The sequence below is a fragment of the Furipterus horrens genome, unplaced genomic scaffold (assembly GCF_987537825.1).
Source record: "Furipterus horrens unplaced genomic scaffold, mFurHor1.1.pri manual_scaffold_5, whole genome shotgun sequence".
Taxonomy (NCBI): Eukaryota; Metazoa; Chordata; class Mammalia; order Chiroptera; family Furipteridae; genus Furipterus; species Furipterus horrens.
Window position 1 is genome coordinate 26,806,207 of NW_028327175.1, and position 16,077 is coordinate 26,822,283.

General features: G+C 35.3%; 1 protein-coding gene across 4 annotated transcripts in view; it reads left to right on the plus strand.

The window, feature by feature from the left end:
- CTNND2 (catenin delta 2) overlaps positions 1-16,077 on the plus strand; it is an 821,463-nt gene that overhangs the window by 122,723 nt on the left and 682,663 nt on the right. For all 4 annotated transcript variants that reach the window (XM_090276223.1, XM_090276225.1, XM_090276224.1 and 1 more), the window contains exon 2: positions 6,238-6,374. In XM_090276223.1, the coding sequence (XP_090132349.1) occupies positions 6,238-6,374 (137 nt within the window). The remainder of the gene's footprint in view (positions 1-6,237; positions 6,375-16,077) is intronic.

Sequence of the window (16,077 nt, forward strand, 5' to 3'; positions counted from 1 at the left end):
CAGAGATATATAAATGACAGTATTTGCAGTATTCTAATGACCAATCATTATTCTCCTGAGCGTGAGGTCATAGTAAATTATGAAAGTGATGCTTAACAGTGGGGGTAAAAATACAAGTCAGTCTATTGTGCTAATATTTTTGTGTTTTAGAGATAGATTCAAGAACTGAAGAGGATAGGACATATGAGAGAGAAGGAGAAAAGGCTAGGTGTGGCAGCACGCGAGGTGTGCTTGGTGATTTGGTGTGAGGGACAAGAAACCAAGGACGTTAATACCAGAGATTCTCACAATTGAAGCTATCAGCTAAAGGTGAGGGAAGAAGAGAAGAGTTCTGGAAGTTTCTAGCAATGGTAAAATTAAAGATAAAAAGGGACCTGCCTGAAGAAGAGAGAAAAAAGTAGCATTTGACAAGCGGTGTGTAGAAATCCTCAACCTTTACAATCCTCCATTCAAATCAGAGTGTAGCTTCTATCTAGAGCTGTTACCAGCAGCCCAGATGTTAGCAGTGTAGACAAGTCATAAATAGACATATTTTTGGTGGCACGTTTACAGGCCAGGCCACCTTCCCCTGCCCCAAATCTGTCCCACCCACAGTATTGACATCTTGGCTGACAGCCAGTCACTCAGACCTGCCCTGGAATCATCTGGATTCATTTCTCATTGTCTCAGAGACCACACGCAATCCTGACGGTTCTCCCTTTGAATTATATTCATAATCTGACCACTTCTCACAATCTCTCTTGCCCAAGATTAAAGTGACAGATGAAAGGTTACATCAAAGTGTTGGTTATTGGGTATAGGTCAAAGCCATCTATAGAATTACCTGCACTAATAAAATTTTTTTCTTTTCACTGGTCGTTATAATAGTCACTGACCACATATGGCCAGTGGGCACTTGAAATGTGCAGAGTACAACTAATGAACTGATTTTTTAATGTTATTAAAATTTAAACAGCCACGTGTTAGTAGGGGCTATCAGATTGGACAAGTCTAGCTAAAGAAATATCTGATGAATCCCACAACATGAGAGGAATTTGGGGATTCTGGACTTTGGAGCAAGTAGGATCTACAAATCAGGAGCAAAAAAGAAACCAGTGTCTGTTATAACAGAGCATGAGAACCCTGGGAGAGACGTAATGAGAAGAGTTGAGAGAATAGGAGTGAGCAGGTCGAGAGGAGCAAGAACCATATCATAGGCAAAGGGCCTTGTTTTTGAATCAAAGAGAAGATCAAGCAATGGTATCATAAGAGTGTGGGGTGTGTCACTGAATTGGGTAATTGTGTGACACAAGAATGATTCAGTTATTGAAGATGGTTCTATCTTAATGTCTTAATGTTAAAGTCATTGATTGCTGGACAAGAAGTGCCAAAAGAATGAACAAATTTGAATTATTTAACACAAAATAAGACTTGTTCTCTTTTTGTGTGATGGAGTTCAGTAAAGTATAACATTTAATGTAGTCCTTGAATTGAGAGCAAGAAAGTTTGGCCTTCCAAAGAACAGATAAGATTTAAACATGTTACCAAGTATAATATAAACTGATAGTGCTCATGTTTTGGACATAAAAGTTTAGAGCATTTATTTTAACCTCATAAAAATCTTTATTACATGTGAGTACAGGAGTTCAAATAGAAAAAGAAGTTCACCCCAGACAATTTTTCTGAATTTCTTATTGTATTACCTATGAAGGTGGTGGTAATATGGATGTTCTTAAGGTAGTGTGTTGTCCCCAGGTTTATTGCACACCAGTGAGCACGTCTTTTGTAAGCTCTGACTTATCCAGCTGTGCTGATTTGAAGTAGCATATGCCTTTTCCTGATGCCTAGAATTCATCTCCAATGAAGGTGTCAACAGAGAGCTGTTTTAAATAGAACCACCCTGCTACTGTCATCAGTTACCAATCCTCTCATGCCACCATCTGGGGGAATTGAGGGAAGGAAGCTGAGAAAAGTCTAACCCTGCTTAAACTAGTCTGTGTGGGCCTCCATAACAAGATATCACAGACTGGGTGGTTTCAACATCAGAAATGTATTTTCTCACAGTTAGTTCTGGAAGCCAGAAGTCCAAGATCAGTATGCCCGCAGAGCACATTTATGATGAGAGCCTCCTTCCTGGCAGCCACCTGCTCTCTATGTCCTCACATGGTAGAGAGAAAGACCTCTGGTCTTTCCTTCTTGTAAGGATAAAAGTCCTGGGATTATGACCTCACCCTGATGACCCCGTAGAACTTGTATTACCTCCTTAAAGGTCACATCTACGAATACAGTCTCATTGGGGATTAGGGCTCCAGTGTATCTCTTTGAGATGGGATGCAGGCAAAGGCAGGGGCGGGGAGCAAGGAATTCAGCCCATGACACTGCTCCTATTTGTGAGGGTGTAGGACAGCATGACTTGGGCCCAGGAACTGCTTTTTTTGTTGTTGTTCTGTGTTTTCTAGACATAGAATTTGTTAGTACCAAGTCCTGCTAGAGAATTAACTTCCCAGAATTTGACACTTTTCTTCCTTTATTATCGTCTCTTTTTCTCATGTTGAAGATAGGTCTGTATAAAATGTACTTTGGGTATTTGTAGATTACCATTCAACTGTAGACAGAAAGACTTCTTATACAGTACTTATGAATATATAAAGAATATAAAGAGGTGTTGTATGTAGGATGGGAGATATCTGGGTGTCGTATGTAGTAAAATGTCCAGTGCACTCGTCATCAAGTAAAAACAAAAAGGCATGAATTTTTCTGTATCAAGTTGATGAAGGACAGTATTGTTACTGATGTGAGGAGAGGACATTCTTAGGGCACTGCTGGTGGGCAGCAGGAGAGTTTGTTTTGGCTCCCAAAAGTCTGAAATATGCAAACCTTCCTCATTCCATGGATACCAAGTCTAAGAATTTATCTATTAAAAATGTCATAAAAAAGAGAGAAATTATGATGCCTGTGGTTGTTGAATATAAAGTGTTTGTTACATTACTAAACTGTAGAACAATTTTTGACATAAAAATAGCTTATGATAAGTTGCTGAGCAAATTTTTTTTTAAATCAAAAGCATTGCATTGAGATCCCATTATGTAAAACTTATTATGCAGAATGAGTCAAATCAGAAAAAACCTACACCAAAAAAGGGATGGCAGATTTACTGATGATTGCTCTTCCTTTGCTTTTTCCTTTTTGTCCCCCTGCATTTTTTGGATTTAGCATAGGTTAACTACTAATTTTTAGTGAGTTAGCTCCAATTAACACTATAGCACTTAACCATAGACTGTGAAGTCAGAAGGCTTAAAATTAAGGTATCTTATACTTACTATTAGGCAGGCTTGGTTCTGGTAGCCTTTACGTAGCCCTTCCTCTCTTCCCTATGCTCTAAGATTGGGAGTGGAGGTTGACAGTCTTTACTGTTCATACACAGTGATGACCAGTGATTCAATTAAATCTGGATGTTAAAAATCATGAACCCTGAAAATTATCCCAAGCCATTTTTTATTCAGGCATAGAAGTTGCCGTGGGTCACAGTAGCTCTGTATGGGGGGGCCGGGGGTTTAAGCCTTGTGAATTTCACTTCTCTTTCTGTTATTGCTATAAGGAGAAAGGGGGTAGATAAACAGACTAAATTATTCTTTATGTTCTGTGGATCAGAGTTGTCAAGTGCCTAAGGATATACCTTGACTGGTTGCCTGTTAAATCACATATTTTATTTTGAGGGGTTACTGTCATATTTTCAAGAGTTACATGTCATATAAAGTGGTGTGTAGACTAGCATTTAGGAGGCAGTACAGGTTATGAGAAGTAGGTTGCGACATCGAAGAGTACTATGATTGGAATTAAAGGGAGAAAACCTGGGTTCTGGGCCCACTTATGTTACTTAATAATTTGGGACCTTACACTTCTTTTTTTTTTTTTTTTTGTCAAAAAATATGTTGATAACAATACTGGCACAGAGCTTGAATGCACCTAGGCCTGGTAAAATTTAGAAAACACAAAACACGCAGGACTCCTTCTTTCGCAGCTTTAGGCTGCCCTTAGGTAGAGTCCCCTTCAGAAGCCACTGTTGCAGATGCAAGGTCAAGGGTGGATCTCACACCAACTGCAGGTGGCTTTGCACACAAGAGCTGGGATTTTCCTACTTACTTTCTTCCCCTGCCCCCTTCCCTCATTCCGAAACCTCTCCTAAACAGAAGGGCATGGCTTTCAGGCGATGTCACCTAGGCACAATATTTGTTCATCTGTTTATCTACTACATCTTTATAATTATAAACCTTGATTAAATTTAAAAACACATGAAAAAGCAAGTTGAATACACAAATGTACTGTATTATTGTCTTCCTGATCCCACCACCATAATTACCTGAATCTGTTTCTTTGATCCTGTTGGCACCCACGGTTGCATTTTACCAAATTATATTTAATTTGATCCTTACTTTTTTCTGAAATTCCGCTTACTAATATTATTCCTTCACACCTTCCCATATATTCTGTTTGTATCTGACTTATTTTTCCATTGCTGTTCTAATCCCTGTTGGTAATAGTATAAAGAAGTTACTTCACAAACACACACCCACACACAAAGTTAAAACTAAGTGGGACTTTCCAATGAGCAAATAGATGACCACTTTTTAAAAATCACACACACACACACACACACACACACACATATGTATATATGTGTGTGTGTGTGTGTATATATATATATATATATATATATATACACACACACTTTATTTTTAAAGAAAATGCCAAACCTGTATAGAATTTTTATAAAAGTTTATTTGAGCCAAACTGACCACAAAGGCTGGGGTGTAAGATCTCAAATGCTCGGAAGAGTTTTGGAGCTTCTTTTCTGCATTTGAAATTAAGGAGGGGACATAAGGAGGATTGGAGAAAGCAAGGTTGGGACTGGGTTACAGGAATGTTAACAAGATTATGAGTTCTCTTTAGGGTTATGCTTTCTTCAAAGGGTATTATTATTTCTGGTATTTCAAAGTCGCATTGACCTATATGCACAAGAACAAGGGCTGACTTTAAACCTTTCACTTCAGTTATAGGCCTGGGACATGACTACCCACTCTGACCTGCCCAGTTAGGAATTTATGATAAAAGTTATGATAAGCTCACCCTGTAAGTTTACTTTCCATAGAACTCTTTTTTTTCTGTACACAAATTTTAAGGAAATTTTGTAATGGAGCTCTTTGAGTTTGCATATCCCTAAATTATTACCTAAATGTAGCTGAGAATACATTATAGTTTTAGAGTTGCTATGAAAATTATGTCAGTATAAAACTCAGAATGCACAGATACAGTATAATAGGAAATATCTTTTAACATTCACAGGGTACTGGCTTCTGGAGGGACATGTAGTATGATAGCTTTAGGTAAGAAAATAACCTTTATTTACTCCCAGCCTTTTATATGAATAGTGATTTTGTAATACCTTGGTAAAAAAAAAAAATGTCAGTTAATTATTTCCTCTGCTGATGAGCATTGCTAGATAATATATGTAACAAATACTTTGGCCTTATTTATTTGTTCAAGTAAGTAGAATACATTGGAATAAAATAACAATTGGGAATCCTGTTTTAAACTTGTACATTTGTGTCTGTTTATTAACTGGGCTGATGTTACCAGTTTCTCCTTTTTTTCATAAATGAACTCAGACAAAACAAACTGTGGAAAATGAGCTTTGCTAGACTTAAGGAGCTTTTGTTTGCTGCCAGTCAGCAAACAAACTCAGTAAATATTTGTGGAGTGGCTAGTTATTTACTACAGTTTATAAACCCAACTGAGCTTATGTTAATTGTGGTATTTCTTAATTACTTATAAATTATTGACCATTTATTTTCTGTGATTTCTTTATAAAGGAGGATCTAGCAGGTTTTCTTTCTAGGTGAAAATATCAATGCATAGTAAATTTACCTAACACAAATATCCAAAAGCAATTTGACTAGATTCTTTGTAAACTCAGTTCTTCTTTATATCTTACCCTTTCCTGTAATCTTTCTTTCATTTCCCCCCACTTATCTCACAGACAAAACGCAAAGTTGTGCATGTGTTATGGAATTTGATTGGGGTTGCTATAGGAGGAACTGTTCTATATACTTGTTTCCCCTTCTACCATTATGTTATAGGCTTTCGCTGCATTTCATAATTCTCATTTTGCCAAAGTGTATGGATTAGAGTTACCTGATAGCTGTGTCTCCTGACAGTGACAACGTCAGATTGCACTGAGCATGTCCTCTTCCATTGCAGGAGCTATGCCTGTCCCAGACCAGCCTTCGTCAGCCTCAGAGAAGACCAGCTCCCTGAGCCCTGGCCTAACCACCTCCAATGGGGATGGCTCAGAAACGGAAACCACCTCTGCCATCCTTGCCTCAGTCAAAGAACAGGTAGAAACATTTCACTTTTGTAATATACTTATGGGAACATTTTGAAAGACATGTTCTTTACTAATGACCAATGATGATTGGGAAAAAAATTATGATTTACTAATGGATTGTTGGCATTCATTATCAAATTATAATTCAAATATTATTATAATTGTTTTTGACTCCATGTTTTTATTCATAGTTTTGGTAGATATTCTTGAAATAATATCTCATAGGGCAAAAAATCTTTACAGTCAAAATTACATATGTTTGAAGTTTTGACAGATTTGGTGATGGACCTAACTTTTAATGTTATTAAGTATGTGAAGCTAAATAACTGGTTTTTAGAGAATATAAAGTCTAATAAACTGCCAAGATGAATCCACTAGGCTATATTAATATGTGTGACGGAAAATGAAAATGATGTTGGGTCAGGGCAAATTAACCTTCCCTATGTTTCTGAGATGATGGATCTGGAAGAACGCATTACAGAATTTTCCCTTTAAAACTAATCAACATTTTGAATGTTTCCTCCACCAGCATTACTTTGCCATAAATGTGGATAAATAAAATCTGAAGTCTTAGATCTAAACAAACTATTTCTTAATAGTCATGTTTCTTGTAAATGAAAAGGTAGTAAATAAAGAAAGCCAGGATGTCAATATTTCTTTATTTACCTCTTTTTCAGCATGTGCTAGAATATAAGCCAGCATTTTTGTTGAAAAAGCATCCTGTGTGTTTGGATTATATGATTCAGGGATATTGAATTAACAATGTTGGGTGAGATTGACATAATTTACCTAATTTCAGAAATATCTCAACAGAGCAATAATCTAAATGGGGCAATGAAGGACTGTTACGCTACTCAAAGAAAGGACTAGGCTTCTTTTCTTTTTTTTTTTTTTTCCAAGTAGAGACTAATTGACCTAAAAGTAGGAAACCACCCTGTGGTCACACTATCTATAGAATAACTGAAGAAAGATCCATTGACAGAGGAATCAATGATGCTTTGGGTCAGAAATAGGCCATCAGGTCAGGCAGCGTGCAGCTAAGTAAGTACACAAAAGAAAGTTGAATAGCTCGATTAGATAATCTAGTTTGTGAAAATGGTCAGTAAACTGAAGGTTGGGTTGAGGCGCAGGATATATTGCTTGATTAGTTTTCTTCCAAGTGCCAACCCGAGAGTCTTCTGATTATTTTTAAGAAGCAGTGGAAAAGGAGAGCAAGGTTCGTGCCACTGGTATCCATACACAGGACACTGCTTTGTTAGAATTGGGTTATGCCATACTTTCTTACTTTGGTATGATTTGGAAGCCCTGATAGACCACTAAATTTAGAGAGGTGACAAAATATAAAAAACAAGGCATAAATTTAACAAGAAAACTCCCAGACCTGTCTGATGAAAACTGTAACACTTTGTCAAAAGACATAAAGTGATTCAGAATAAATGAAAAGGCATGCCATAGTCCTGTGTAGAAAAGCTTAATGTCATAAAAATATTACTCTCTCCCAAATTGGTATATAACATTTAGGCAGTTATAATTAGGAAGATACGGCTGATGGTTTGTTTCATTGGCAAACTGAATCAAACTGTTTTAAAGGTCACATGGAAACATAAATATATATGAATGCAAGGAAAATTTTGATAGAGAGCTTTTTGCTTTACCAATCGTATTAATCACAGTAGTGTTTCCGCTTAGTACAAAGCAGTGGTTTCGATGGTATTAACATAATCGACTAACCATCTGGAAGAAAATTAAAGCCTTTAACTTACAATATGTACAGAAATGAATCTCAGTGGTAAAGCAATGTAACTGTATAAATTAAACTATAAACATATAAGAATAAACATTGGGAAGTATTTATATAAATTATAAGTGGGGAAGGCTGTTCAGCATGAAAGGAAACCCAGAAACCACACGTGAATGGTTCATACAAGTTGGCAATGCAAATACCAAAAATAATAACGAGAAAAAAATTCCACACAAAAAATAGAAGAATAGGCCAAGAGGAAATATGTGCAACTAATATGACAGAGTGTTGATATCATTAATATAATAAGATTTTCCAATGTTGATGAGAAAAAGAGAAATAAAAGAGTAGAAAACTAGGCAGAAAATATGCATAAGGAATTCACAGAAAAATGCAAATAACCGATGAATATTTTTCACCCTAATGTACTAATCAGGGACTTAAATTTCAAAATGAATTGAAAAAATATTTGCAATAGAAAAAACATAAAACAATATTGAATGATGAAGAGTTGAATAATGATATATATCTTTTATGTAAAATGCTTCATATAAAAGATATATCCTCTCTATATAGTTATTAATAAAAATGAATTGGAGCCATACATTTAAACTTTGAAGAAATCCATAAGGATTTTAGAAAGGAAATGACATGATATTGTATTGTCTTGTTAAATAAAAAACAGTAAATATGTTTTATTTGTTCTTGTTTATGAGCTTCTCTAAAAGTATAGAAAGAAATTAATGAAACTGTTAGCTTTGATTACCATATGTGCTTTCAGTTAGGTGGAGGTGTCAGTGGGCAGGGGACACAGAGCATTAGGAAGAGAAACAGAAATGGGGAAGAAATTGGGAGACTGGAATAAATATTAGTTGGATAATAGAAAATATTCCATTAGGTGAAATAGTGATGTCTACAGTTGAGAGAGCAGATAAGCTGCTTAAAGCAAAAAATATATTCATGGAAATAAAATGACCTCTGCAAATCCTTGATGAGAATTTAATAAAAATGTATTGTGAAGAGTTTATTTTTTCTCTAGTAATTAATATAAATTCATTGTTCAGGTTTGGACAGCAAAGGTGTGAGATTCTTTGTGGCAGATTAACTAATGTGATGAGGAGAAATGAAAGTCTGTTCTGGGTTCTGAGATAGAGCAACTTGAAAGCCCCAAATCAGAGGCTTGGGTGTCAGGCCCTATGTGTGGTGTCTGCCCTCTGGAAGGCAGAGATCAACAAGCAGCCAAGTCCATAGACTTTCTTGGTGTGACCTGATACAAACGATCACTCCCTCCCTTTATTTTATTTTTTGGGGGGGAGTGGGGGGTGCGGCGGGGAGAGTCCTAAATTATTCTTAAACTTCCTTCTTCTCCTTTTCTCGATAGACTCATCTTTGGAGTTAAATACATTTTTAAAAGAGATTAGCCAGATTAAGGAAAAGTAACTTCACAGATTAATATACTCTGATTCTTTTTTTACATTCTTATTGTAATTTCCATTACCATTTATCCCCCTTACCCTTTTCCACCTCCACCGACTCTATCTCCTCCCACAGTCACCACTGTTGTCTGTGCCCATGAGTTCTTTCCCTTTTTTCCCTTATGATTCTTAATGATTATATGTATAATATAGTTATAAATCTGTTCACTTAAAGAATATTGTTTGCCTGGTCCTTTTTATGTACTAATGAGATCTAGCTTTCTTTAGTAAAGGCCCTATTTATTAATTTAGGGAATTTCAAATAAAAAATTTTTGGCATCACACTTTTGTACAACTGTAGTTCTATCTCCTTGAAGGCCAGTTCTACAGGAAGAAGTCATCTTCTGTCATAGCAAACATATATTCTGAGCTGTAATAGGTTACATAATTGACGTGCTTATTCATTAAACACACACAGCAGCTTACATAGGCAAAGCACAATAAAGGGTAATAAAAATATGTATACAAGAAAACTGTCTGATAAAGTTCATTGGAATAAATTCTTAACAAGACTAAGAACACAAGTTCTTAGGCAGGAGGTTAACATTGCATAAAAATATGTTCTAATTTATAATCATATAAAAAAACTTAAGTCATTCAAACCCTAAATACATGCCACCTTGCATTATATGGCATGACTAAGATATTTGTAAATTGAACCTTAGTGTCTTTGAAGGCAGCAGCCAAGGATTGCTCAATGAAAAGCTGTTCATCGATTTCTTTCTTTGTTATAATTTCCCATTTTGATTGCTTTTTAACTGGTGAATTTTACACTTTTATATCAACATTAGTAGAACGATGAATTCTGCTATACTCGATGGGAAATTAACTATTTCAGACCATCTCATTTCTAACAGTTCTTAAGTGTTCCTCCTGTGGAGCTTTAAGAGAGAGACACCAGTCCCCCATTTCCTCTCCTGTGAGTATCCTTCACCAGAAGAAGAGGGGAGGATGGAGGTGGGGTATGTGATGTCCTGGTCACATTATTTGGATAAATAACTGAGAAAGGTGATTGATAATCATTTATCATAGATGTGGTTGAGGGATTTATTTTTAACGATAGGAGATATTCCTATGAGGATGGCAGTGACCAAGAAGAGGAGAAATTACTGATGCTTGGGAAGGCGGGGGGGAATGTCAGGGGAAAAGTCACTGAGTAGGTTAGAGTGAATAGGGTCCAGTACACCAGTAAAGGGAATAATTTTTGGAACAAAGATAATTCATTTGTGAGAATAGGAGAGAGGCAAACTACATGGTGGCAGGTATGCGATGACTTGGTCCTGGAAATGTGTGGTATTTCTCTCCTGTCATCAGATAGGCAAAGGAGCCTGTTTGGAATCTGTGGAGAGTTGAACTGAGCCCAGGTGAAGAGGGGAAAGCAATGAAGATGAGGGACAGAAGAGAGTGATTATAATGACAGATCTGGGAATAGACACTGATTGAAAGGGGATAAAGACAGAAAAATTGATAGGGACAGTGGTTCACAGAGTGAATTCGTACAGATGGTGATAGCTTGAGGACCTTGGGCTTGAAATAAAGAATTTAAAAATAATTATAGTTAATGTCTAAATGGTAGTGGAAAAATATAATAAAGATTAAATAAATACATACATACATACACATATATACACATACATAAATATAGGTAATACCAAGACCTGGGCTATGACTCTGGGAAATGAGCTCAAAATAAGAAATGAGAGAGCAAGTTTTCTGTGGATGCTGTGAAAGATGGTAAGAGAATGATGACAGAGCAGTGGCGATGGGAGGAAGGGAGCAGCGGGTCAAGTCACCCAGCAGCTGAGAGACCCGAGCTGGCCTCATGACTGTGAGAAGTGTTAATATAAACACATTTGTTTGTGATTTGCCTAAGAATAGTCATTCTGATCTTCATCTGTGTGTTTACACTCTTTAAAAATTGCTATGATGTTGGGCTGTACCATTAGACAAGAATTTACATTATTTCATGCTCTGTAACATTGGTCTTTGTATTTTATCTTAAATATGTACTACTTTACTCTTAAGAAAACCATGACTTTCCTAAAGATGTACTTGTTTCAAAATAATATTTTATTTCCTAAAGTTGACCAGTGTTTCATTTTATCATCAATGATTCTAAAGTTAGCATCTAACAGGTCTTCTTATATGAGCTAGAAAAATTACTGGGGCATTTTTAAAACTTTGAGAGCTCATCTAGTTCATTGATCTTTTAAATTATTATGGCTCAGGTAAATGGTTTTCTGCAATAAGTATACCAGCCAAGTATATTGAATATTGAATATATTAAATGGCAGATTTCTAGGTCTGTCTCAGTATATGCAAATGTCCCTATTCATTGCATTTATTTCATTGTGTTTATCAAGTGTCTACTGTATGCCTAGAACTGGGCTTTCTCTGAGTGATACACTGATCTAGAGTTTCCATTAAAGTAGTCAGCAGTGGAGTTAAAAATAAACATGACATATAAAAAGAGTCATAAGCTATTTGAAAGTTTTACATAACAATTTAAGAAAACTCTTTAGTCCTTAAATGATCAAACTCAAAATTATTTATACAGATAAAAATATTACTTAAAATTGACAGCATTTATAACTACAGACACATTATCACTATAGTAATTTCTGTTGTTCTTTAAATTACACAAAGACTGTAAATCATATTCTTGATTTTAGAGGAACTTTTAGTACCATTGTTTAGAATATTGATGGTTTTTTAGGTAGTAAAACAGAAGTTAGTTCTCTTGCTTTTAATCATTTTTAGTATTATGCGTACCATAACAGAGCAAGCAGAAAGGCATTTCTGTGCTTTCACTATTGGCAAAACTGTTGTACGAAGTACTTTACATATGTTTTGTCATATGAAGGCACTAAGCATTTAAAAAGATGCATCTCACATAAAATCAAATGACATCTTGATTTTTTTATATCAACTCATGTGAGGATAGCATGCCTTTATTTTTATTTAGCTTCTACATTGATAATTTTAACATATCTTAGCTCTATGTTATGAGACTATTATTGAAAAGAAACATATTATAAAATGCATCCTTAATTAGTATTCTTCCAGTGCCACATTTCAGTGCAAAATCATTCAGCATTATTAGTGTTACCATAATGTGCAGCAATAATTTCAGATAACAAAATGTGAAAAATGACATATAACTACTAATCAATTTCCAGACTACATTTTAGAAAGCATTTTATGAAAGTAATAACAAAATTATTATACACAAAAAAAGGAAATTAAAACAACTTTTAAGAAAGGTTGAGAAAACAGAGAAGGATTATCTGCAAAGAGTAATGAACTTTATATTCATTTAGTCAGTGAAGAAAAGAATTATACATATCATAATGCCACAACTTGAACTTTCTTCATATATCAAGATTGTAATGAGAGTTACTTTATTGGTGATTTTTGAATTTATTGTTTCAAACCAGATATACATGGAAAATATTTTAAAAATATAATTTCCTCCCAATTTTTATTACTGGAACAGACTACATAAGGAGCAGTCATCGTCATTTTCAATCAAGATGGATTGAGCTGTGAATGCACAAGGTGGAATCCAACTAGAAACTATAGAAATGGATCCTGATAAACAGAATAGTTTATAACAAGGAAGGAACAGAGGCTAGAGTAATCAAACTTCAGAAAGCCTTTTCAATATCATATGCACAGGATGGTGGGTAGGTATAGATAGCTCAAATCTAGTGTTTAGACTTCCAGAAGGGCAAAACAAACAAACAAACAGGTGTTTTTTTGTTTGTTTGTTTGTTTTTTTTAATTGAGTTTAGCGGGGTGACATTGATCAACAAAACTATACCGGTTTCAAGTATACAATTCAACAAAACATTGTCTGCACACTGCATGGTGTGCCCATCACCCAAAGTAGCCTTTTTCCATCCCCGTGTATGCGTCCTTTGCCCTCTTCCACCTCCTCCCATCCCCCTTCCTCTGGCTATCACCATACTGTTGTCTGTGTCTATGTGGAAAAGAGGGGTTTTATGTCAAGTTCTGGAGCTTCAAGTAGGAAGGGAAGGCTGATGGGGCTTGCTGGGTTTGAAGTGGGTCTGCGTCTTTGTGGATCTTTTGCATCACAAAAACGGTGGTTGAAACTAGATATCAAGGAAAAACAAGGGTCATAAACCACTTATGTAAGTGTTTCGGAATTAATTTAGAGGTTGGGTTATGAGTGAATAATTCTCTGAGTGGGGTATATCATCTTCTTTCTCCCCACCCCCTGGTGTTCCCTTATGTGTATTCTATTCTTGCTGGTGAGTTATTTAGACATTTCTCCTAAAACTTCATTTTTCCCTTAAAATTTTAGTTTGTAACTCTTCTTAAGACATATATGTACTTATCTATCCTTTAAATGAGCTCAAGCTGTCTTCTGAGAATCAATTCATTTGCTATCTGTTCTTTCCCCTTTGAAGGGTTTTCTTGCTGAGTTTTTAGGCGGCTAGAGGCTATGATAGGGAAAATAAAAATGAACTAAGCTTTAATATGCTAACTTGGAAGATAAGCTTTTAATAGGAGCTGTTCTATGACATTATACTGCATTTCTAATGCCTCTTTCCTATTTATCATTAGAATTTATTGTTAAATAGTTACATGTGAAATTACATTAAATATTTTAAATGTGATATTTGAATAATTTTTATGAATTTCCCATTATAAAATAATTCATGCACATTGTAGAAAAGTTTAAAAACTCAGGAATGCAGGTAAAAATTTACTTAGAATAATACTGCTACTAGAGGTTGTTGCAAAGATTCAGGAAGATTTCCTCCTAAGGTTTTTATGTGACTGTATAGTTATTTATGCAATAATTTATTTTATTTTATAAATATTTATATTTGACATACTTCGCATCATATCAATAGTATTTTTATATAATTAAATATTTTAAACATTTTTCTAATGGCTATGAGCTATGATTCACTATGAATTCATTAATATTGCAGTGTTATTTAACTTCTTCGTCTTTGTTCGTCTCTTAGGTTGATTGAATTTTCTTAAAGTAAAAAAATGATATGTCATTCTTTCTAGCACATAAATCACTGGGTATACTTTGACAGAAGCTGCCTTGAGCCAAGTTTTGAGAAAGGGTTTAAAGACCCTTACAAACTTACTGGGAAGATATGTACTACTTAATTACTGATAACAGCCACAGGCAGGACTTACAAAACAGGGACCCCTGGGTATAACAGTCAGTGCCCTGTACAGGGTTTGCAGAGAGTAGAAATTTAACAAACAGAATATTGTAGAGGGAGTGAATGGGGAAAACATGTTCAATATTCAGAGAAACTAAACCAAATATGGTAGGAATTATCATAGAACAAGAAACAATGTTAAATAGTATCTCATAATAATAAAAAAAGTTTTTAAAGGACACATTAAATTTCTTTACAATTTATATATTTTACAAAATAGATACTATGTATTTCTATAAAATCTCTATATAAAACATTTCATCATCTATATAATTAATGACTTTTTACTATTTTATATAATATTTTCTATTTATGATTAAAGAAACTAATATTTTAAAAATACTCAGTTTACCTACCAAAGCCATATGGGACATTGCTGTACGACTGAAATGAAAAGTTAGGTGGCTTTCCTCTGAATCTCGTACTCTTTTCATTATACTATATTGTCTCATAATTTAGGTATAATATAGGTTTATGATATATTTATTATATTATCTTTTTCTGAAGAGTAAATTTCTCCATGACGAAGGTTTGCTGATTTCAAGTTAACAGTGACCCTGCCAGTCTTGCTCTTATTAAACTAAGAAAGGGGAGGCGTGTAACTTTACTTCAATTTGATCTGCCATATATTTTTGCAGTCTGAAGAAAATGTTAATGAGGATCCAAACAAAAAGAATCCAAGGAACTTATACACCCCATTGTTAATGTTTGCAGAGAAGGTGTGTTAGGAAGAGAATACTGTGGGGTAAATACTACATTGCTTTTGTCCAACATTCCTGTTTCTGAGAGTCAGTGGCTTGGATGGAAGTTACCTCTAGCCTGCATTGGAACACAGGTAAACATGCCTGAGGCAGCCCATTGATCTTGTTCAGGTTGCTGTCACTCAGCTGCAGTCATTAAAGAGATGTGCAAATCCACGCTGTGGGCTCTAAAGGAGCCATCTGTGTGGCCTGCTTACACAGAAAAGTGAAGATCAGCACCCTCCTTTTTGACTTTTCACAATTTCTGACTTTCGCATTCTATTCATGACCTCTGGAAGCACTGGGATCCCTTGCCTAATTACTAGGAGAACAGACTCAGTATGAATAAGAGCAAGGCAAACAAGTATCACTTTTGACAGGTATCCTTCAGCATTTAAAGTAGCCAGTACTAAATAGCTCCATTCACCAAGTTCATATATTTAGTTATCTGGGGATGCCTTGTTTCAGTTTACACATCCTGGAAGGTCTGCTGGATGAAGAAGTTATGTGCACAATTAAAGCTTAGAATTACATAAAAGTCTAT